General features: G+C 37.3%; 2 protein-coding genes across 2 annotated transcripts; both read right to left on the bottom strand.

The window, feature by feature from the left end:
* Positions 1–8,306: 8,306 nt before the first annotated feature.
* On the bottom strand, positions 8,307–20,099 carry hoga1 (4-hydroxy-2-oxoglutarate aldolase 1). The gene is made up of 7 exons (XM_033970106.2): positions 19,694–20,099; positions 16,867–16,995; positions 16,106–16,233; positions 15,658–15,792; positions 12,104–12,200; positions 9,104–9,237; positions 8,307–8,546 (listed from the first exon to the last, which is right to left on the bottom strand). Exons 1-7 carry the CDS (start codon positions 19,899–19,901, stop codon positions 8,400–8,402), a joined length of 978 nt encoding a protein of 325 aa, XP_033825997.1. The 5' UTR covers positions 19,902–20,099; the 3' UTR covers positions 8,307–8,399.
* A 1,573-nt stretch (positions 20,100–21,672) lies between these two features.
* LOC117369528 (cdc42 homolog) lies at positions 21,673–24,334 on the bottom strand. Its single transcript, XM_033964772.2, has 4 exons — positions 23,943–24,334; positions 23,734–23,792; positions 23,619–23,648; positions 21,673–22,727 (listed from the first exon to the last, which is right to left on the bottom strand). Exons 1-4 carry the CDS (start codon positions 24,217–24,219, stop codon positions 22,221–22,223), a joined length of 873 nt encoding a protein of 290 aa, XP_033820663.1. The 5' UTR covers positions 24,220–24,334; the 3' UTR covers positions 21,673–22,220.
* Positions 24,335–24,691: the final 357 nt, after the last annotated feature.

The raw sequence follows: 24,691 nt of genomic DNA, 5'->3' as shown, positions 1-24,691 counted from the left end.
AAGAGCTTTTCACAAGCCACCGAGGCCAGAGAGTGGACTTTTGTGTGATGGTAACACGCACTTCCTGATCAATAAAATGCTTTCCAATTAGATCCAGACGGCACGCAGCTGACCTATTTTGACCTCAAGAGCTGCTTTTACAATCTGTACTGGGGCATCTGTACATTTTACTCAAATACATGGGGGGGAAATCCAGTACAGGGTCTTTAATTTAGTCAGGTCTTTGTTCCTTTGTTTAAAATCAGCTCAAACTGTAGTAATTTCCCCGACCTCTCTCCTCCTCTCTCCTCCTCTCTCCTCCTCTCTCCTCCTCTCTCCTCCTCTCTCCACCTCTCTCCACCTCTCCTCTTCTCAAACCCACCGAGAGTTTGTCTGTGTTTCATCTCACACCATTTTAAATTCACATGCTGTTATCAGGTGGCTGCACAACTCCCAAATGCCTCAAATGTGGAGCGTACCAGCGACGAAGATAAGAGCAGAGCCTAAATAAACCGATCCCAGATCTAATGGAAGAAAATGACAAAACAGACCACAGGGAGAGAGAGTTTTAAAAGGAAAATAATGTGCTCAGATTTGCATAGAGAGGTGGGAATATAGACAAACTGTTTCTTGTATAGAAGAAGTAAGTATCAGTGTTGGAACAAAACAAAGTCAAAGTAGCAAAGCAGTTGTGTATTCATGTACAAATTTTAGGTATCTGTACTTCACTTAAGTACATTTTGAAGTGGGTACTTTTTACTATCCGTACTTTCTACTGCACTACATTTTTGAACTGGACTAAAAAGTAGAAGTATTTTTTTAATTGTTTGAGACCTGATGAAAAGTCTGAGGGTTTATTTTTAACACGTTCATAATTAGAGCAAACAAAAATATACAAATAAAAACAGCTGGAAAAAATGACTGATTTAATTGTTTCTATTTAACAAAATCCAGTTCAAATCTTTATCTAAATTCACTACATTTGAAGCTTTATCAGACCTTAAAACCTGGGCAAAAATACTTTTATTTTAAGTACATTCTTAAACAAGTACTATTTTTCACATGATACTTTCACTTTTACTTGAGTATTTTTTGCCCCTGTATTTGTACTTTTACTTAATTTAACAACATTGAGTACCTCTTCCACCACTGGTAAGAATAATGGTCCAAGAAATGATTTGAGTAAAAAATATTTGGGGAAGCTGCTGAATACTGCGAAGTAAGAGTAATTGTAAGATTTGATTTATAAATTGAAGTAAATGTAACGGGGAGAACAAAACATTAAATAGCCTAAAGTACATCATTTTCAAAAGTTAGACCACAACAATTTGAAATTATTTAATATTGTCATCGTAAAGTTTTTTATCATTTATAAGAGAGTAATCAAAACTTTTAACTCAAATAAGAGACTGTTAAATGCTTTAGTAGTAGGGGTAAAACATGGTGTCTGAAAACTTTGAAAAGTAGAATTGTAAAAAAAATAACGCGTACTTTGGTTTAGTATGTAGGTGGTTCAAATATTTCTCTGCTGTTCAAATATTTGTAAAATTAGAGTACAGTTAGAATATTAAAATAGAGTTGATTTAATCCACACTTGTGTCCTCATCCTTAGCATTAAAATAGTAACTTTACAAATCAAACACAATATTGAACAGATTTGCAAGAAAAATAAATAAATAAAACAAAACTGGACTTGTGTCTGATTCAGGAGTGCACTTTTGGGAGCAGACAGTGAACAGGCTCCAAATGGAAGAGGAGAGTTACTGCAGCGGAGAGAGAGAGGTTATTAAAACATATATCAAGCTTTCAGACAGGCAGAAATAGAGAGAAGAAAGAGGGAAAGAGGAGGAAGAGAGGAGGAGGCAGAGAGACAAGTGAGACAGGGAGAAAAGGACGGAGACATGGGGGAGTGAGGGAGAGAAAAAGAGAGAGGAGAGGGAGCGGGAAAAAAAGGAGAGAGGAGGAAAGGAGTTTTCCGGCATTGCGAGGTCATCCACAAACTTTTGAAAATTACCAATTCAAAAACAAACTCACATTTTACCAAAGCAAGTTTCAGACAGTGAGTTGGTTTATGACATTATTATTACTAAATACAAATACTCTGATTTTAGCAGTAAGTATATATAACATACATATATATTTATTGTATTTCTTAAACCTGTACTTGTAGCCAGGTAAGTGTAATTAGTTACATTTTAAACCAAGTTACTGACAGCAAGTCGTAGTTCCTGTCTGTCTACAGAAAGAAGCAGAGACAAACACACATAAGACACAAACACACATAAGATACAAACACACATAAGACACAAACACACATAAGATACAAACACACATAAGACACAAACACACATAAGACACAAACACACATAAGATACAAACACACATAAGACACAAACACACATAAGACACAAACACACATAAGATACAAACACACATAAGACACAAACACACATAAGATACAAACACACATAAGACACAAACACACATAAGATACAAACACACATAAGACACAAACACACATAAGATACAAACACACATAAGACACAAACACACATAAGACACAAACACACATAAGATACAAACACACATAAGACACAAACACACATAAGATACAAACACACATAAGACACAAACACACATAAGACACAAACACACATAAGACACAAACACACATAAGACACAAACACACATAAGATACAAACACACATAAGACACAAACACACATAAGATACAAACACACATAAGACACAAACACACATAAGATACAAACACACATAAGACACAAACACACATAAGACACAAACACACATAAGATACAAACACACATAAGACACAAACACACATAAGATACAAACACACATAAGACACAAACACACATAAGACACAAACACACATAAGATACAAACACACATAAGACACAAACACACATAAGATACAAACACACATAAGACACAAACACACATAAGACACAAACACACATAAGATACAAACACACATAAGACACAAACACACATAAGATACAAACACACATAAGACACAAACACACATAAGATACAAACACACATAAGAGACAAACACACATAACAGCTTGGCACTGTCTGCTCTGATTCTCCGTCCAGAGCTCAGAGAATGTGCTGAATGCAGTTTTTAATGACTGAATCTAGTTTTATACATTTTTTATTGTTTTGCTTCTAAAATTCAAACTTATTCATTAAAAGTAACATGTTAACTAGTACTCTGAATAGTTTTTCAACAAAATATTAGCCAAATAACTGTAATTTTTAGTACTGTTTGCACCACTGATGAATACCATTATTTGGAGAGCCTGGAGTTGTTTTTAGTAAACTATTTGTTCTTTATGTATCTTTCTTCATACTTCACGCTAATAAAGGTGAAGTTATTATAAAGTGGTACCACAAAACGTTCCATGTAGTGACACAGATTTCAGTCCCCATAATGAGATGAATACTCGCCCACTATCACAGAGTGTGTCTCGAGTCACTCTATAACTTTCACTTCAAACTGCCTCCGTTTCCATGGTGACACCTGTGATTCTGGTGATGTATATAATAATCAGGAGTCAGGGCAAGGCCGAAGTCGCGCTATAGAAACGGATGTCTGCTAGAAATCACTGCAGAGAAAAGTAACACGGGAAACGTGTACTTAAAGCTGCAGTATGTAACTTTTCTAGTGGAGGGTTATCGCTTGGCCTGGAATGTGCCACGGTTAAATGTATCGCCATTAAGACAAGTGGGTCATACCATCAGGGCAAATTACAGGTCAGATCTGTGGAGAGGTGACCCTACTCAGTATGTAAATGAATGTTTATCATGACATTATAATCACCTGACAACTCATGATGCATACATTTAATGCCATACTGTCAAACATCCCAGATCTCCATGGAGACAAGCAAGTGTCCATCCAGCAGAAAAGTGATAGCTCTTTATTTGTCACTATACTTCCTACTTTATTTAAATGTGCCTAGAATGTTCCACAGTGTGGCATTAAATTTATTATTCAATTACAGGTGTTTTCACCGCTAAAATTTAACTTTGAAATTAAAGAGTTGAATTTAATGTAGTAGTTAAAATGTGTTCATTAAATTACATACTGTTCACTTTTACACATTTTTGTTTACTTTTAAATACCTTACCTTTTGGCATTTCAGGTTTTTCCTCAAACAAGTAAAGTTAATTTAACTGAGCACAGAAACAGCACAGAAATCAATGCGTGATGGAGTGAGGCAGCTCAGGCTAGCAAATGCAATAGCCAATAACTTTGTCTTTGTGTATTTTGACCTCTAAAATGATCGCAATTATTCAAAAGACAGCTCCAGACATATTTTTGATGAGAAAAAATGTGCACGACTGATAGCGTGAACATGTTGATTTTGGAATGTATAAATACTCTTTTTGTATGGGAATTAATTAATTAATTTATTGTACAATATTCCCCCCCATATATATATATATATATATATATATATATATATATATATATATATATATATATATATATATATATATATATATATATATATATATATATATATATATATATATATATACACATATACTCTTCCAATACACTCTATACACTCCTATTTTGTTGAATCCATGAGTGCCTTCTTCTTTTTTTTTATTTTTTTTATTTACACCATGATCCATAAGGTTGCAGCTACTCCCATCATGCCTTGTGATATTTGTCAAATGTGTTGCTTTTTAATCACAACTATATCATTTCCTACACATTGCTGCGTTTTTGAACATAGCATATCTTTTGTGTGACAGTCTCCATAGATGCAGCCCCTCCCCCACACTTTCTCTCCCTGAATCTGTTTTGATTGCTTCTCATTTTGGTTGTTAAAAAGGCACATGGTTCAGGTTCAAAGCTGTGCGAGTTGGTTGGAGGATGGGAGGAGGGGGGAGGGACAAAAATGTGAAATGATGGGGGAGGAAGAGGAGAAGAGGAGGAGGTGGAGGCGGACATAATTTTACCTTTAGTTTAATCTGGGCTACACACACACACACATTGCATAGGCCAAAAGACAGAGAGGTCAGAGCCTTAAGGAAGTCACTGTGTAAGACATATAGATGTGATTATAACATTATATTATATTGGATTACATTGGACAGGATGAGAAAATGAATTCACGGCTTTCACTTGAGCTAATTCCAGATTATTGTCCCATAAAATATAGGCTATATAATTTGAGGTTTGGGGTTTGGGGCCAATAGATAATTTTGTGTCTAGGAATATTTTGTAATAATGCCTTAAGAGAGCATATAGGATCTCACCAAAGAGGAAAAAAACTAAATAAAACTACAAAAAAAAAAGAAAGAAAAAAAAGAAAAATATGCCACTTTTTTTTGATTTTATGAGAATCCAAACCAAATGATTTAGATTTTTAAGATGATAAATATTTACGTTAATTTAACTAAATCATTTAAATGGTAAAAAGTGACATATTGCTGAAAAAATGATTTTAATGTGAAAAAACAAAAACATAATTGTTGTAAATAAACCATGGCAACAGTTTAAACAACAGAAAACACTGAAATGTTACACTGGATGACATGGTGGATGAATGAATGAGTGAATCTGCTACTCAGACTTGACTAGCTCATTATTTTCTCCACGGGTGGGGGTTTTACAGATATGCATTGGATTATTTAAGGAAACATATTGAAAACTGGCAAAATACACTGATAAGTATAAACAAGAGACAGTTGTTATCATTGTGTCGGCCATTTTAAATATTCAAACCTTTCTACAATAAGCAATGACAAGGTATAGCAGCCAATAAACACAGACCTGAGTCCACAGGGCTAAAACTGAGATGTGACCATTACATTATATTATATTATATTGGATTACATAGAAGAGAAGGAATGAATTTGTGGATTTTATTTGAGCCAGTTTCAGGACATGTTGATCATTATTGAGAATATACAAAGGGGCACAGATAGCTAAGTGGTCATAATTTGCCTTTGGAGAAAATGGTTTAATCTCATAATTGCATTGGAATATATTGCACAAACGCCTTAAGACATGTCAGGTTTAATTGTCAGAGATTATAACAAAGGAGGACTGGGTTAATAAGATTCTTGCAAAAGACACGGCTGATATCAAGGTATGTTTGTCTGTATAGTGCATTTTACTAATCAGAAATCAGAAAAGAGAAAAATATTTAATGTAATTATCAATATACACTCCTTAAACAGCGGGAACAAAATGGCTGAATGCTGCAGTAAGATTTTAAGACCTTCAGACCTGTCAACATGTATCTTATTAAGCAAATCTATCTAACATTTATTCAGTTACAGGTGTTTTTTTTGTTTTTTTTATCTCTTTAAAAAATATCTTGAAAAACACTCATTGCATAGGCATTCATATTATCAGCGGGCTCACCTCTACACAGATCTGACCAGTAACTTGGCCTGGTGGCATCCCCTGCTTGCCTGCATTGAGATACATTTATTGCCGTTTATTAATACTCTTTCCCAGACAAAACAATAACCTCTCCATAGCAGACCACAACCAGAAAAACACATAGAGCGTCTTATAGAAATTGTAAACCGCCATTAATATATATATATTTTTTTACGTATTATTTTAGGGTACTGGTATTATTTTTTTCCCAGGAGTCTCTTTGTGTCACTGAGTTGTGCCTCCTGCTCCTTCCAACAAAACCCACTGCCTGTTTTATTCAGATATCAGACACAAGTGGAAGAAAGCACCCCCGAGTGGACGAATAAAGAAGTACAATGCAAACATGAGGTCCTCAAAAACTTAAAAAGGTACAGTATGTAGCATTTGTATTTCAAATTTCACAGACATGACCCATCTGTGTTCCCAGATATGAGGTAAACATATTCAAATCAAATATAGCTCTCACTAATTACAAACGAGTTGTTATAAAATGATTATCAGAAGAATGAGTTGCACATGAGTCTTTCTTAATGTCTAAAGTTACCTAAAAGACCTCTCTCTGAATTGTTGTAAACCCCAGCACCTGCAGCCAATCATTAACCAGTGTTAGTGCAGCCTCTGTAGCTCAGTGTGTGAAATCTGGAGGATCATGAACGTTTAGACTTGGTTTAGTCCGAGTTTAGACCTGTAAAATCCAAAACTGTGATCCACAATATAAATACGTACAGTGAAAAGTGCATCTCTTTTTCACTGTGGTGCTGTTTCTGAAGCTAACTGATGCTAATTGGAGACCTGATTGCATAAGATTGACGAAGTGCTGTTGCTATGGACACCATTTTAATTACAGACATAATTACAACTCTTAACTTTCCCGCTCTCAACGCTGCGCGCTACCGAGACGTTTATTTATGAAGAAACAATAAAGACACTGACCTGCTCTTCGACCTTTATGTACCAGAGAATGGAAGATATGAAAATAAACTGGTGTATTTTTACAAGAGAAATTACCTCATTTTATGGTTAATTTGTGTGATGAGAAAAATGCTGCACCTGTGTCCATAGTGCCCTGTTGTGCGTTTAGCTCATATTTTTGATCACTGTAAATTATTCCAGTGTCGAGGTTAAAAAGCTTTGTTGTTTCCTATAATTACATTTTTCCTGTATTTGACCCACGTGAACTTACCAAAGTCATAATTGGTTATAAATCACCTAAACACTAAATCAACCTTTTTACTAGTAACTGTATGGTGCTTTAATAACGTTGTTTACTGTTCCTATTTCTTGGCAATTTTTGTGCAAACTAAGTCAATTTGCAGCTTTATGTTTAGTTTAAAGTGTATGCTGCCTCCAGTGGGCACGGCACTTAAAAGTAGTAGGTGACATCACACAGGACCAGCCTGATTACAGATAGGTGTTTCTGCTTACAAACAGTAAGAGTTCAAAGTGTAGATTGCTGTTAGACCAAGCACAAGGTTCCTCATATGTTCAGACCCCACCCCTTCTCCACCCTCACTCTCCTCTTTAGTCCTCCATGTACAAGTTTGCAGCTCTATTTGAAATCTGGTTGTAGATGGAGTTTAATATCACTTTTTAGTACTTTTAGTTTTGTACACTTACATTTGACCGACCCTGGCAATCTGGGAAAAATAAAATTCCCAGAGGAAACCTTTGAAAATATGCAAAGGACCTTCTTGCCACTGTAGCCACTCAACCAATGAATTGATTGTAATACTCTGGTGGCAATGGTTAAGATTTTGACTTTTGAACTTGAGTAAATCTGCAAGCCCTACACTTGAAAGTCAAAAAAACAAGTTATACAAATATATATAAATATTCAATTTATATCATATTTTTTCATTGATAAAAACATCAGAGTAATTATTATGACACTGTTTCAGTTCAATCAATAATTGAATCATCATTTGCATTGTTAGTCTGCAAATTTCATGGTGTGGTTTGAATAAAATGCAATAATTGATCTTGTACTAAATAAGAAAGTCTGAGAAGTTTTTCTTGAGCTGCTGAGTCTGTGCGTCTGTGAGCGGCCGCAGAGGAGAGCGACAGGCACCTCCATGGAAACCAAACCACTCCATTGCCGTCTTCAGACCAGGGACACCCAGGCCACGGGTCACCTGCAGAGGGCACACGGCAGAGGGCAGTCAGATAAATTGATTATTCAAAAATACCTCAGATTTCAGGAAATAACAACTGCTTCATAAAAAAGGCGTAGGTTCTAACTTTTCTGGTGGAGGTATTTATTGGCAAAAAAATAACCTTGAAAAACTTTTATTCTTACTGTGTGCGGGATCGCCTCTGCACAGACCTGACCTGTACCTTGGTCTGGTAAAAGGTCGGCACCTGCTTGTCTCCATTGAGATGTTATTGCTTTGAGAGTATGGCACTAAACTTTCACAAGGTACAAAGTTACAGGTCGGATCTGTGGAGAGGTGACCCTGCTCACAGTATAAATAAAATTTTTCAAGGTATGTTTTTGACAGTAAAAACCTGTAATGGAAAAAAATTTAAATGGATAAGTTTAAAGGTACTTGGATACTGAAAATGAATTCATAATCGTAAGAGTAAGATATTTGTACTGATGTATTTTAAAATTAGGCTAACAAAGGTATAGTTATTATAAAGTGCTACCAAATAATGTTATAGAATAGGACGTATATGAGCAGTGACTCACGGCTGTATTTGGTTCGATGAGTCTTTGCTGTAGAGCTCGGGCCTCATCCCATTTGCCACTGAAACACAGGTGATGCAGCTCACACACCTGAGGGCCCAGGACATTAGCCAGAGCACAGACTCCGCCCACTGCACCTGCACACAGACAACATTCAATCATGCTGCACTCTGACTGGACTCAAAACACAAGTGACAAAGAACAAGATCACAGAAAATGAATTTCCTTTTCTTTTGGCTTGGAACAGTAATTTTAGGTCTGTATCACAATGCTGTTGAGGTACTAGTAGTAGAATTACTTAAACTTCTGCCTACTGTCCATTGGGGCAATTCACCTGAAGGCCTGAGGGCCAACAAAAATGGTTCTGAGGGCTGTATTTAGCCCCCAACCCATAGTGTGTGGATGTCTCCCAAGATGAAATTTCAGCTGACATAAAATCCAGACCAATCAAAATAAAAAAAATATTTGACACCTCTCGTACATGATTTTTTGATTCGGTGTCAAACTATCAGAAAAAATAACACATCCTCAGATCAATCTATGTGTCCAATATAAGCACAGACCACCGCTGCAGCACGGTCCCTCAAAGCTCTGAGTTTGGATTTGATTGACAGATCATCATCCTGCCCCCTTCAGTGTTGCTGTGGTAGCGTGGGCACCTACAGCATAAATTTGGACATCAAAATTCAATACCAATTATTATTGTTTGGCTATTTTGCATATTGAAAAGTAGTTTATTTTGATTGTGATCTACTCTTATTAATAACTGTGTTATTGAATTATAACCAAGTTTTTTTTTGTTTTTATTGAATGGTATAAACAGTCAAATCTATGCATTTCAATCTATATGTCCAAACCAAATCGTTTCCTCTAAGCTATTGGTTTTTGATTGACAGCACGACATCCCTGTCCCTTCAGTCTTGCAGTGTAAGTGTGGGCAACAGCAAAACATAAGCTACATAAGCATCAAAACTCTGACCAAACAAAACTAATACTGCCTTAAAGCTATACAATGTATGAATTTTTATTTAAATACGTATGTTGATTTTTATACATTTACATTTTTGAAAGTTAATTTATATGGAGCTATCAACTCATGATTCATTCCTCAAATTTTCATAATTTATAGTGAGAGAATATGCATGTAAAGCACCCAAAGAGCACTATATAAATGTATTATTATTGTTATTGTTGTTGTTATAAATATTGTTATTATTGAGTATCTACAATCTTACTGTGTTCTTAAAAAACACAGATTATGTTTTCTCAGTTATTCTGTGTTAAATTACAATGCACGTAGATCATAATTGTTGTTCATTGTAAAGTCCAATATTGATCTAAAATGGTTTGATAATAGAAAGAGGTAGAAAGAATTTCCTGTTCAAAACTGCAGAAATATCTTAAATCTTAGCTCTTCACAGTGCCACTGACCCAGAGTCTGAATTTTTTGATCATTCTGCAATAGGGACTGTGGCATTTTGATCTTGAGAAATCGTGTGGCAGAGATCTTGTCCCATCCGTAGCTAATAACATTTGAAACTGTCATATTTTCAAAAGTATATATTGCCAATCTTTATGTCCAAAGCAACATTTCCTTCAGAGCTGTCAGTTGACCAGTGATTGACAGCTCAGTGCCACGCCCCTTCAGTGTGGGCATCTAGATCCTGAATTTGGACTTTAAAACTGCTCTTTTTGCTTGCGGTGCAGATTTCCATATCAGTTACTCGTCTCTGCACCTACTTTAGATTCCTCTTACACTGTATGCAGGGATGACTCATTAGGTTTTGAGTGCCGTGCCCATGAATATTCCTAAAAGTGTTATCTAATCCAGGGTTAGCAAATGTGTACCACATAGAAATAAGGAAAAAGATGCAACCTCAGAAGAAGACGGATGCTCAGAAGTACAGCAGTCTCTATTGGACCAATGACACAATCCACCTAAAGTACATGTGTCATGTGTGCCTTTAGCTGTAAACTTAAGCCTGCAACAATTCATTGGAATAACCAAGACAAGTCAACTAGTAAAATAACAGGAATTGTATTTTGATAATTGTAATTGTTATCTAGACTATATAGATTGTAAAACACATGCCACCTTATTCATAACAAAGACAGCAGGATTATGAAGGGTCCTATATGCCACAAAACTGACACTGTGAGCTTTAAGACATGTTATAATATTGTTACCATCAAAAATATACCTGGAGTTGTGTTTTGTTTCATTCACACATGCAATTCTATATTATTAGTCTGTCTACATCTACAAAGCTCAAAATGCTCTCACCTTGTGTTGTCATGTTGAGGTGGTTTTCAAGTTAACAACTACCTTTTACCTTTAGTTCAGTAGAGATTGGCAATTCCAGGACTAAAATCATCCAAATGATTCTAGTGAAAGTGTATGGAGTATTCCTTCCTGTATTACCACATGACATCACAAGGTAGAACATAGTGTTTTCTGTTTGAGAGAGGAACAGAGCCAAAATATGCAGAGTTTGTGTGTTAAACATGTGTGAATGAAACAAAATAAACTCCAAGTATGTTTTTGATGAGGAACCAAAATTATAACATAGATCAGAAAATAGTATAATATGGGCCCTTTAAAACAAAACAGAATTAACTATATCCGAATTCACAAATAATACACACATTTGATAACGTTCTCTATCTTGAAGCTTCCAGTCATGCATTTCACGCTTTATTTGATTAAAAATGTATTTAAAAAATCTCACCGTGCAATAGAAACAATCATTTTGACTCGACCAAAACGTACTATAATCGCTGACTACCCTGCTGAACAGAACCACAGGGGACAGCGTAAAGTCACAGTCCAATACATACCCTGTTTACTTCTGTTTTCTGTTACATGCACTTGGGCCATGTAAACAAAGCTACCTTCCTTTAATTAACACTTCTGTATTTTGTTTTACACGAGCAACCACCCAATGTTTCTTTGAGTCCTGCCCTTTTCCCGCAGTGAAAAAACATGCTAACTGTGATTCTTACCAACGCAATACGCAGCCATGAGGAACCCAGCCGACCCTGCAAGAACCTGGAACTTCTGTGCGGATGTCTTGTGAACAATCAATGCGATTCTTGTGATCTAAAAACAGAAATAAGAAGAAGAAAAAAAATCACACATTTTCTCTTTTCTGTCAAGTTTTTTTAATCCCATGGGAAGGCTTAGCAATGTAAACAAATCGCTCAAAACATGATGAGAAATGTGGTGTTTTTCCCCCTATATTTTGAAAGTAGAAAAAAGACTGAAATCCCAAGTGGACTTCAAATGACTTGGGGGTAGGTAGACTCATGAATAATTGATGCCATTTTGTTGCGTCTTTTTAAGCTGCTTTTGTCAACGTGGATGTATGAAAAAAGCCAAATACTAATCAGAAATGTTGAGAGATGTAAGGAGCTAAGAACAAGGGAGGGAGCGGAGGAAAGCACCGGGGAGAAAAAGGGGGTATTTTTAGCGGTCGCCTGTCCATCACATGTCAAAATGGGAGTCATTTTCATCACGTGGTATAGCTGTAATTGATTGGAGAGTGGTAGCTGGATATTTAGACCTGACTCCCTGCTGTAAACGAATGGCACAGCAGGGTCTGAAAAGCCAAACAACCCTGCAGGTAATGGAGAATTATAGATAATATAGGGAGAATATAGAAATGCAGGTAGAGAGAAAGGCACAAGCAGATTGATCGCAATCAAAACCGCACAGGCAGCAAATTATCAAAGTATTATAATGACGTCTGCAAATAATAAAATATCCTGTCTCTGTGGGGTCTTGTGAGGAATAAAATCTGCGATGGCAGTAGTTTAGAGAGCTCTACAAGCATGTTCTGAAATGCATGGGACTGTTGTAGCAGTTACTGTTGGTTTAGTAGTAAATGGATGGTTTGTGTAAATGGGTAAATATTGTGAATGTAGCTTTGAGGATATATCAAATTTGATTATTGAGTATATTGTTCATACTAAAACATATTCCAAAATAAGCTAATTAAATATAAAAAGCTACAATTTATATAGCTTTCATACAAAGGTGTAAAAAGATATTCCTGCACATGAATGAGTAATTTGACAGTCCTTAACATCTGGAGATATGTATATATATATATATATATATATATATATATACACACACACACACACACACACACACACACACACACACACACATATGCGCTAAACTTTGGGTTTTTGGGGGATTGCTCTACCATTGAGCCACTACTGCGATTCACATAACCATCTTAAAAATTATTGACTATGCAATTTAAATTGCTGTCTGCCTGACTCTCATAAAGATGCATGAGTTTGCCGTACTGTGGAACATTTCAGATAAAGCAGATTGGCAAACCACCAAAGACATTATTTATCGGTTCAAGTTTAAAATATATAATATATTTAGAATTTCAGTATTAAAGTAAAAGAAAAAATCTTGAAAATATAAAAAATATTTTGACAGCAACAGTGATGTAATAAAATGGACACATTTGGTCCAACAGCCAGAACCTTCATAACAAATGTGTAATAAAAAAACAATGCAATATTCTTGACCTTATTTTACAGGCATAATTGCTTTGACTGTAATCACATCCATTCTTACAGTAATTACTGCACAACAAACTTCCCACTGGATTTCAAGCCATTACGAAACAGTCTCTATTGCACTAAATTTACTCTGCTTGTGGTTTTAATCACCATTTTCACAATAAAAGATCATCTTGTGTCGTGTTGGTATGAACACATTTGACTCTTACTGGGAGAAGTCATTAGTGGGCATTTTAATTACTTTCCTGAGATAATTGTTTGGATATGGAGAGTTGTCAACGCACATCTGGATTAAAGCAGAAAAAACTACGTGGGCAGAAGACAATGAAACGTAACGGTCCCTTTGGGGAATTGACAGCTCATATTTTATAACTCTATGACAGATTTCACTTAAAGAAGAGCACAGAATCATACAAACCAGTGACAGGACTAAATGATGTGAAAGTGGGCTAAAAAGTACAAATATATTAACTGAAGTTGGCAGTAATCCAACTAGGAATACCTCTGTAGTAGTTGCAAAAGTACTACTACTACTACTACTACTACTACTACTACTACTACTACTACTACTACTACTACTACTACTACTACTACTACTACTACTACTACTACTACTACTACTACTACTACTACTACTACTACTACTATATTGACAATGCTCTATATTTTCACTCTATTTTCTGTTGAAGGGTATGCCACCTGCTTCTTTTGTCAATGAGATCTTATCGTCAAGTCCCAGCATGGTATTAAACTTCTATATTTCAAATTTGGAGACAAACACTCAATGCTATCAGGCCAAGTTACAGACCCACATTCATAGTCATATGTTTTTCAAGGTATTTTTTGAGCAATAAAAACAGTAATGAAATGAATATTTGGTAAGTTTAATTCTGTACTGTGGAACATTCCATGCAAAGCAATAACATCTCCATAAGCAGGTGGCAGATCCTTCACCAGAAAGTTATATAGTGCACCATTAAAGTTCTGTTCTGTATTTTAAACTATATACCTCAATGACAACAAGTACTAATACTACCATCATTACCACAACTACTAATGTTATTTCTTACAACTTCTACTACTGCTACTAATTCCAGTAAACAAACTTGAATATTCCTTGTTAAATTTTGCCCTGTGTGGTAGTCTGTGAGTGGGCTGCTGCCAGACGAGGAGTGGTTTGAGCGCCTGTCCGAGAATTGCGTGGGCGCAGTTCAGACTTCGAGCTGTAGGCGGAGAAAAGGCCAGAGGCGCCAACAAAAGGTCATTTAAAACACAGACGAAAAAGATTATTCACCAACTCTGACGGACAGGCGAGACCGCACTGGCATTTTCGCATCTGCACGTAAAGAGTTTGTGAAGAAAGTTGTGAGAAGACATCCAGGAGCATTAGAGGCGACACATTATGTAAATCGATTATCTACAATCGACTTTTAGAAACTTTTAACCATCTTTTCATTGTTTTCCCTCCATCCAAAGTTCAAAGTAATTCAGGCATGTCTGAGTAATCTGCACTCAAGCCACCATTTCTACAAAAATAACATATTTGTACTCATTTTTTTTAATCAGTGGTTATGTTTACACGTACATTATTATCTGATTAGGATTACTATCTGATTTCTGGACCTTTAAAATTAATTAAAAGGCATACGAAAAACAAACTCTGATGTGTGTAATCAGAGGGATCATCATCAGATGCTGTTTACATGTCATTCTTAATAGTCTTACAACTCCAAAAATATGATAATGACCAAATTTTGAGTGAGCATGTAACCGCAGCCAGTGATACAAGATTTCAGTAGCATTGTGAATCATAAAGGGGCAGGTGCAAATCAGCTCTGCAGTTTTTCACCAGAAGTCAGCTGACTTTTTTCCTTTTCTTAGGTAGTTTCAGTTTAGCTTTTACCATTAATACTAATCTATATGTGTGTATACCGCACTAAAGGCCCTTAGTTGCTGGTAAAACTTACCCCTCAATAGTAAACAGTTGTGTGTATTGTGTATTTGTCCCTTACATCTCCTCCGCTGTCCTTCAGTCCCACAATGTTTGGGTGCTGTGCCAGTGTGACCACGGCCTCTAAGGGGAGCTCTAGCCCAGTGTTGGCTGGGACACTGTAGAGAACTATAGGCACTGGGCTCTGGTCTGCCACCTAAAATAAGAAAGATTCAAGGAATTAGGATTACTACAACTAAAACCACAAAGTACAACTACAACCAGCAGTAGTGTTAGAGCTGACAAGGCCTTGTTTACAGTACAGCGCATATATGAAAAGATGCAGCTTGTCTGTCCATGCATGTCTGAGATATCCCATTTTTAATATCTTCACTTTGGATTTTGGATTGGATTTCTGTTCATTATAAAACTGTCTCTACATATGTTATGAAAAAAGCACCATAGTCACGATATTTACAATATTATGTTGAATAACACTGCAGAGGTCCATATTGAGGAGGTGGTCAAACCTGGGTGAAGTGGTGGACGAGCGCGGCAGTGTCCATTTTTCCTTTGTAAAAACATGGAGTCACCACCAGGAGGCAGTCTGCTCCTGCAGACACCATCTTCTCTGTCAGCTGCACAGTGGCTCTGGTGGCTACAATCATAAGACCAAAGTCACACATACAAGTCAAGACAATAACAAACAATAACAAACAAATATAGACAACAAATATGATTTAGTGTTAGGGCTAATGAGCAATTTAAAATAAAAAGTAAACTACATTAACTTTAATTGATCAATCAGATCAGGCCATAAAATAAAGGAAGTTAATGATTTCCTTGCTCTTTGTTCATGGTGTCAATAGTTGTAAAGAAATGTTAAATTGGGATGTTTCTTTTGACAATAATTGTGTTACTAAAATATCATATTGTGGCATCCCTATAAACAAATTAGATAGACCAGCCATCCTCAACCTCATTTGATGTGAAAACATATCCCAGCCAACCCACATAATAAGAATTTGAAAACCTGAAATTCAACTAAAAATAATACATTTAAATTTTTTTTCCCCCTTTTTTTTTGCTTACAAACCCACTGTATATCTAGATAATGACTTGACATTGTATGGGCATCAGGAGACTAGAGTAGCTGAAGTAACAAAGAGGTTTGCCATTACAAACAAGACAATTGTTTTACTCATAATGTTTCTATGTTGTAGAATGCATAAAGCAAATTCTTTAGACCACTCCTCACAGCTTCTGTCTCTGAATAAAAAGATGGACTCACATTCACATCCGGAACCTGCCATCAGAAGCTTGTTTCTGGGGAGGTTCTTTCGGACGACCTTCACTACCTCCACCCTCTCCTCCTCCGTCAGGTAAGGGTACTCTCCATTACTACCCTGCACCACCAGACCTGCACCAACATGCTGCATATCACAACAGGGTTACACACTCATGGATATGTCTGTGCTATTTTATTGTTGAAATTCAATAGTTGTAGTTTTGACTAGTTGTCTATGTAATTGACTATCATGCAATTGGCTATGTGCTTCTTATATATTACTATGATTTTAATACTTACTGTTTTGCAAACCTTACTGTTTGCAAATATTAGTCTATATCTAGTTAAAAAGAACTTCCCTGGAACTATACATCTTCATTAGACTTATAAAGGTAACCAAGATTAACCTAAACTTGAAAGCTAACGGGTATTGTTTTAGCCCATTTTGAACTGCCTGCACACCGTGCTGTGAATTGCATTAATTTGTAAACTCTGAAATATGAAATATAGTTCAATACAAAACATAGGACTTAATATTTCAGAAGATTGTCAATGATTTACCAGTGTGGTTAAATAATTTAAAAAAAACCAAAACACGATATGTCCTTTGAAATGCTTTTGGAGTTGGACAGAAAGTGGGATTGGTCAGGCTCTCTCTCTCACCAGGAGTCCTTGATCTAGTGCTTGAAGAGTTGCTCAGAGTAGAGTTCTTTCTCCTGCTTTGGTTGCTCGAAGTTTCTTTTGTTGCCGTTTGATTCCGTAGTTTGAAGATTTGTTCCTTTGGCTCTGGGATCATTGTTGACTTTTTCGTTACAAAAGGGACTTGGAAATTGTTTGACTCAAAAACTGGTGTATCTTCAAGGATTGGCCCCTTTTTCTTGTTTTCAGACGGGGTCCTGCCATAATTTGTTTACCCATTGAAGGACTCCTCACACAGGGCTTTACAACCGACCAGTCGACATCTCCAAAGTGTATTTGTACTTGCTACCTGGTAGGGCAACTCTACACCACAACCATCTCTTGCCTTGGTTACCCGATGCTTATATTTCCTTGGTTTGATCCTCCCCTCTCTTTTCACTTCTTTTGGGGTCTCATTTGTCCTAATGGAGACTTGTCCAATTTAGGCTTGATGGTGGACCAGTCAACATCTCCAAAATAGATTTCGACCTCTGGAGTATCATGAAGTAACTCCAACCATCGTTTTACTAGAAGCACCTTAATGTTTGGCTCGTGACCTTGAGGATGTTTTGGAACATTAATGTGCTTTGAGGTCTCTCTACTATAAGGGTTGACCATTGCAAATCTGTTTAATACCGACTTATCAACTTCTCCAAAGCAAGTGTCTACTTCTGGAGCATCGTAAAGCAATGCCAACCAATCCCCTACCTTAAAGGTTTTACACTTTGGTTTTCTGAGTTTCAAAGTACACTCCTCTCTCATTTTTTATGTGTTCTTGCTAATGTCCCTGTGCCCCATCGTGCACTTGCACAAATGACCAGTCGACTTCTCCAGACAAAATTCCACGTCTGGTTGGTTGTCTGGGACCTCTGACATCTCCAACCAACAGAATCGCCTGTCGTGGTTGAATTATTATTTGTTTTTTGTAGTTTTCTACATTTTGGTGAGATTGACTGAGATATAGGTCTTGTAACCATCCACTCAACAGTAGGTTTGATCTCTTTAAGCGTAGATGACACCTCTGAGGACTTGGAAGGTCCCTGCCAAAATTGGGTTTGGTGCCAAAGGCGGTATTCTGGTCTGAGAGTTTGGGGTACCTCACTGGGCTGGTTGTCCACACACTGTTGAGCTACAGCTGAGATGGATGACTTGTTCAGTGGTCTGAAAATGAACTTATCGTCTGATTCGTCATCAGGCATGTCGAACCAGAAGTGATCATCAGCCCTTGTTGCAGAACCTGGTTTTGCAAGTTTCATTCCCGCCGGATAGGAGAACGCCTTTGGTGTTGGTGCCTGAAAAGCTGGGTCCTCCTTTGTGGTAGAGGATCCGCAGCCATGAACAGTCTCAAGAGACTGTTTGGCCTTGTAGTTTTTAGTATGGGCCATGCCGTTGAATCTTTTCTTCTTCCCATTTTTAACAGCAGGTTGAGGCCAAATTTCTATTAGTGTTCACCAACAATTGCTTATCAGCTGGCTGAAATCTTCTCCTTCTCACTTTGTGTCTGTCTACAGGAGCTATGATCATCAAATGACTATAAGATGCTCCTGTTTTCCATTCACAGAAAAAAGTTATAGAATGGAACATCAGTGTGTGCCATCACTCCTGTTGTTTAGAGGCACCATAGTCATGGCAACAGTACAGAGTATAAAGGAGTGAGCATATTTCTTAGCCATAATAAAGCCTATCCAATATCTTATTTCTATTATTATGCCCAGGTAAACATTGTAAATACTAATTTGTTTTGCATGCTCTGGCGAAAATAAATCTTTCATCTTCTCACTTAAACTTGCACTGCATACATTTTATAAAATAGCCTTCTTAGCTAATTTTGGCATATTTAAAGAAACAGTGGATGACCTCAAAATGTTGTATCACAGGAGGTTGAAACCCATGAATACAAAAATTCCACTCCTAAAAAGACAAACTATTACAGTAAAATAAACTATAACTTTTTAATTTCCTTTTTGATTGCATGTCTTGCGTTTGACCAGTAGATGAAGCCAAACTCAGTGAAATGGCTAAAGCTAACGTCAGACTATAGCTAACGTCTGTTAACCTCCAGCCTGGTCCGTTGGTTCAGCCTGGGCCACTGCAACTTTCACTTTTCAAAATAGCGAAACTTCAAGTGTCATGCGTCCTTTACGTCTCTAACCTTTGAACGGGATTTGCTGGTACTTTTGCAGGTTCTCCTCTAATCTACGGTAGTCCACGTCCTCGTTGGCCGTGAAAGGAGTCGCTATTGGCGGATAGATCCCGCTCAGATCCAGGCTGGAGGCGGTGGACTGGCTCTGTACTCGGCTCCTCCATAACGCTCCTCTGCTCAGGGCGCTCACGGCTCTGCACACCCGGGGACAGTGCATGGCGAGGCGGATACAGTTCGACACGGGCCGTGGTGTGTCTGTGGGAACGCGGCAGGTGCGGGGTTGATGACTGACCCCAAAATTTTAGCTAAATATTCACCAAGAGCACGATTTCTGTCTCAAAGTTCAACTCCGCAGTAACAGAAATCGACGTTGACCTACATGCAATTTTTGGATTACGTAAAATACTATTGTTTTTGACACTTTTAAAACTTAGACTATAGTACTGCAGCTTTAGCCTCGTGTTCATTGCCTAAACTCCGCCTACAAGCTAAAAATTACAAGACTTGGGTAAAAAGCCAAAATTAGATCTACAAGTTAGAGAATTTTAGCCCTACTACTACTACTACTACTACTACTACTACTACTACTACTACTACTACTACTACTACTACTACTACTACTACTACTACTACTACTACTACTACTACTACTACTACTACTACTACTACTAATAATAATAATAATAATAATAATAATAATAATAATAAAGCCAGTTATAGCCTTAATAAATCTTGCAATAATTGGAAAGGTTACACTTTTAAGATTAATAGCCTATAAAGAACAATGAATTCTTAGCTTAAATAAATTGGTCCTCATGCATAAATAAATAAAGTTGATAATTATGTAGAGTTGATCAAAGATAAATTATGGACACTATGTAACTTTTCCAAAGAGAAAAATTTCAGGCAAAGCAAAAACATCCTCCTGGAGACAAGAGGGTGGCAAACCCTTCAGCAGAAAAGTTGCATAGTCCACCTATAGGCTTAAGGGTTATGGTCAGGTGTCATTTACATATAGTGAGTGTTGCCATAGCAATTAACTATAACAAAATATTATATATTTTTTAAAGTCATCAAAATGTTGCACAGTAAGTCAACACTTGAATACACAGTGAATTCTCTGCATCCTATACTCATATTCACTATTCCTCCTCTCGACTTAAGCTAGATACCTTAACCTTTAAGTGTGTGCAGAGACAGATGCAGCTCCATATGTTTTTAATCTTCTGAAGTCTCACGTGAGTCTTGAGCTCATCCAATTAACACCATCATGTCACCTACACACCACAGGAGAGAGTGCACAAATACAAATACTATATAAAAGTGCTATATGAAATTATGACCATCTACCAGGAACATTTTAGAAGTAGGGTACGGTTGCCAAAATAAGTTGAAACCCAGATACTAATAGATACTAAAGCTGGTAGAGCCCATCAAAACTAGATACTCATTTGAGAAAGTATCAGTGGTGGAAAAATGTTCCTTCCTTAACTTCTTGATCCATGTATTAAGTATTAGACCACAAATATAAGGACTACTTTTATTTGGTGTTGAAAATTACATTCTTAAAAAAGTGTTTTTTATCGTCATCGTGGTATCTAAATTGGTATAATGTAGCCTATAATATTTTTCCAATACATTTTGCCTTTTAAAACTTTTACACAGTGTGCAACCTGACTACAATAGACAAATGTTTACCACAAACACTATACCACCAAATCATTAATAATTAGAAACAACTCAGAGCTGTTATATGCACTTTAAAGGTCCTACATTATGCACAATTGACTCTTGTCTGCTTTTAGCCATGTTAGAACATTGTTCATCAAAAACATACCAGGAGTTGTGTTTTGTTTCATTCACACATATTTGAGCAACCCTGGTTTATTAGTCTGTCTCCATCCCCAAAGCTCAACATGCTTCATTCCACCTTGTGATGTCATGAAGGGGTAGTTTTTAAGTTAACAGCTTAAAATTCTAGTGAGTGTATAGAGTTTAAAAACACAGTGCAGCATTTCCTGTATTATGACTTAATGACACAACAAGCTGGAACAGAGTGTTTTCTGTTTGAGAGACAAACTCAGCCTAAATGTGCAGGGTTGGTGTGTTACATGTGTGAATGGCACAAAACACAACTCCAGGTCTGTTTGTGATGTGGAAACATTAAAAAATTAATAATAAAATAGCGTAATACGGGCCCTTTAACTTAAATGTGCACCAACTTTTCTAATGATAAGTTTGTCTCCTGCTTGTGTATGTGGAGACGTTACTGCTTTGTCTGGATTGTTCCACTGTATGAAATTAAATCTCCATGAAGATAAGGTGATGGCACCAGGGCAAAATACAGGTTAGAGAGGTGACAGTAAGGTATGTTTGAGCAATGCAAGCGCCTGTAATTGAGTACATTCTAAATAGATATGTTTTATGTCGTACTGTGGAACATTCCATGCATAGCAATAACCTCTCCATGGGTACAAGCGGGTAAGCATACCCACAAATTGAAAAGTTACATAGTTCCCCTTTAAAGTTTAATTGTTCATATCAGTTCACAGCTGTGCTCTCCCATCAGACAGTTGATCTTCTTCCACCACGTCTCACTCAAACTCTTCATCTTCTCTGGAGTCTTCCTCCTCAGTGTCATTTTAAGCGTCTCCCCCTTCCTCCCCTCCTGTCCCCCACAGCTCACCCCCTCCTGAAGACTGGCCAGAATTGCTGTGTCAAAGGTATCCTTTAGGTCCTTCTGTGTCAAAGCAGAGCATTCACAAAACTCCACAGCTCCGAGCTCCAGAGCCAGGCGTCGCCCCTCCTCACTGCCCACCGGACGCTGTTGATTCTGGGCTAGCTGGATGAGGACCTGGACATCTTCGCGGAGGTCGACCTGAGTGCCCACCAGGATCAAGGGGGCGTTGGGACAGTGCCGCCTGATTTCAGGAAGCCAACGATGGGTAAGGTTTTGGAAGGAGCAGGGTCGGACCACGCTGTAGCACAAGAGGAAGACATCTGCGTTTCGGTAGCAAAGAGGACGAAGGTGTTCAAGCTCGTCCTGAGGGAGAGGGGGGAGAAATAGGGCCAGATGTGTTGCTGAGTTTCAGATGGCATCACAACATTTTACTTAATACAGATTGGGGGCGGCTAAAATTTCTGTTGATAAAATTGAAGTTTTTGTTGTAATGCAGTGAGTTCTTGGGTGTAGTCACTAATAGAACTGATAAGGTTTAACATTTGTGAATTTACCTTTTAGATATTTCATGAACTTTTAAAAAACTTTACATAATTTACTCCTAGATCACACAGAGACACAGCCTTTCTAACCACACCTAAGTCACACATTCACACAGACTAGGAAGATGAAGTGCATTGCTCAAGAACACAACAACAGTATGCAGTGTTGGAACCAACAACCTCTGTACTGTCACTGTACTGCTTTATTTTTGCTTTATTTTATTTATTTTTTTACTTCTAACACTCATTTGCAAATGCCTTGCTTTTTTGCCATTTTGATTAACGTGATGATGTTATTTTGTTTGTTATTTTTGTTTATTGTGTTATGTTTAATTTGTTGCACTGTACACCAGGTAATAGACTACTAATGAAAACTCTTGGCAAACTCTGGCACATTATACAGTTAAACTATTTAGTAAATGAATGAATGAATGAATACATAGTGTCATTTGAAAAATATGTCAAAAACTTACAATGTACTCTTTTTAGCTGTGAAAAAACTCAAAAGCCAAATTTATTTTAGAGTAATAAAAATATAAAAGTGTCAAAGTTTGCTAAATATCTTCAAATTAACTCTCACTGTTATTTTCATGTATTCTTTATTCTGTAAACCTTCACAGCTCCTCAGTGAACATGCCCACATCCTTGTCCATGCTCTGGGTGTTGCAAATTCATTCCTAAATAGGCCTTTTAGTTGGTAAAATGTACTTACATTTATGGCTCCATCCACCAGTCCCCATTTCTGTAAAACAACAAGAGAAAAAGGTTTTATCTAGACATGGTTTGATTAACTTTAAGTAAGTTTTATGTTGCAGTGTTGAACGCACTTGTCCAGCTGTGTCACAGAGCTGCAGACGCACTGGTTTTCCATCCACCATAACCACAACTAAACAAAAGACAATAAGTGACATTAATTGTTATTTTTCAGACTGGGAAATGACTGTTTTTGTGACTAGTTTGCAATACTTGGTTTAAATCAAATGGATGAATAATGGCTTACATGGAATAACGTGTACCCAAGACTTTAATAACTCACCTGTGAAGTTATCAAACGCGGTGGGCACGTACTCGCTCGGATATCCGTTTGTGGTGTAGCTCACGACGAGGCTTGTTTTGCCCACAGCCCCGTCTCCCACCAGCACGCAGCTCACTTTACGCTCCGCGGCGGAACCGGACCGGCGCCGGATCGCGTTCACCGAAAACTCCCTCGCCTTCTGCAGCCGCGACGACACGGAGCCAGCGTCGAAATCCGGACCAAAAACCGGTTCCGAAACGCATCTTGGTTTGGTTTTACCTATGTCTTGAGGCAGCATGGTTTTAACTCAAAACAGACAAGATGTTAATGGCCCCGCGGTTCAATGTTTTGGTGCGTAATTTGTCTCCATTTTGTTCCACGCGCTCTTTACGCGCTTGGATAAACTGGAGAGTGGAGCACGTCTTGTTGTCTGTCGTGATTCGTGTAACACCTTTTAAACCCCAGTGTAATAGGATTAGCGGACAGCAGGAGAAGTCAGAAAGTCTCACCTGCCTTAGTGTTTACTGGATTACTGCACTCTGTCAATAAATAGGCCCAGGTCTAAATTATAATATTAAATAATTGTTTAAAATAGTTGTGTCATAGTGAGTTGTTAATGGGTGTATGGATTTAGTGAAAGAGCGCAGGACAATATAAACAATATTCACATATGAAGTTGAACCATCACATATGAAAAAGTATTAAGTGCAGCTCTCTAGCGCCCTCTCCTGTATCCCAACAGCATAAGTCAGAATGATCAAGGCACAGGC

Source organism: Periophthalmus magnuspinnatus, chromosome 1 (assembly GCF_009829125.3).
Source record: "Periophthalmus magnuspinnatus isolate fPerMag1 chromosome 1, fPerMag1.2.pri, whole genome shotgun sequence".
Classification (NCBI taxonomy): Eukaryota; Metazoa; Chordata; class Actinopteri; order Gobiiformes; family Gobiidae; genus Periophthalmus; species Periophthalmus magnuspinnatus.
This window is presented reverse-complemented; position numbering and strand designations above follow the sequence as displayed.

Coding starts and splice junctions, on each gene's coding strand:
- hoga1 (XM_033970106.2), bottom strand. CDS start 19,901: ATGCACTGTCCCCGGGTGTGCAGAGCCGTGAGCGCCCTGAGCAGAGGA. Junction 16,234..16,866: donor GGCAGGTTCCGGATGTGAAT/GTGAGTCCATCT, acceptor TTATGATTGTAG/CCACCAGAGCCACTGTGCAG. Junction 15,793..16,105: donor TCGTCCACCACTTCACCCAG/GTTTGACCACCT, acceptor TTCTTATTTTAG/GTGGCAGACCAGAGCCCAGT.
- LOC117369528 (XM_033964772.2), bottom strand. CDS start 24,219: ATGCTGCCTCAAGACATAGGTAAAACCAAACCAAGATGCGTTTCGGAA. Junction 23,793..23,942: donor CGCGTTTGATAACTTCACAG/GTGAGTTATTAA, acceptor TCTTTTGTTTAG/TTGTGGTTATGGTGGATGGA. Junction 23,649..23,733: donor TCTGTGACACAGCTGGACAA/GTGCGTTCAACA, acceptor GTTGTTTTACAG/AAATGGGGACTGGTGGATGG.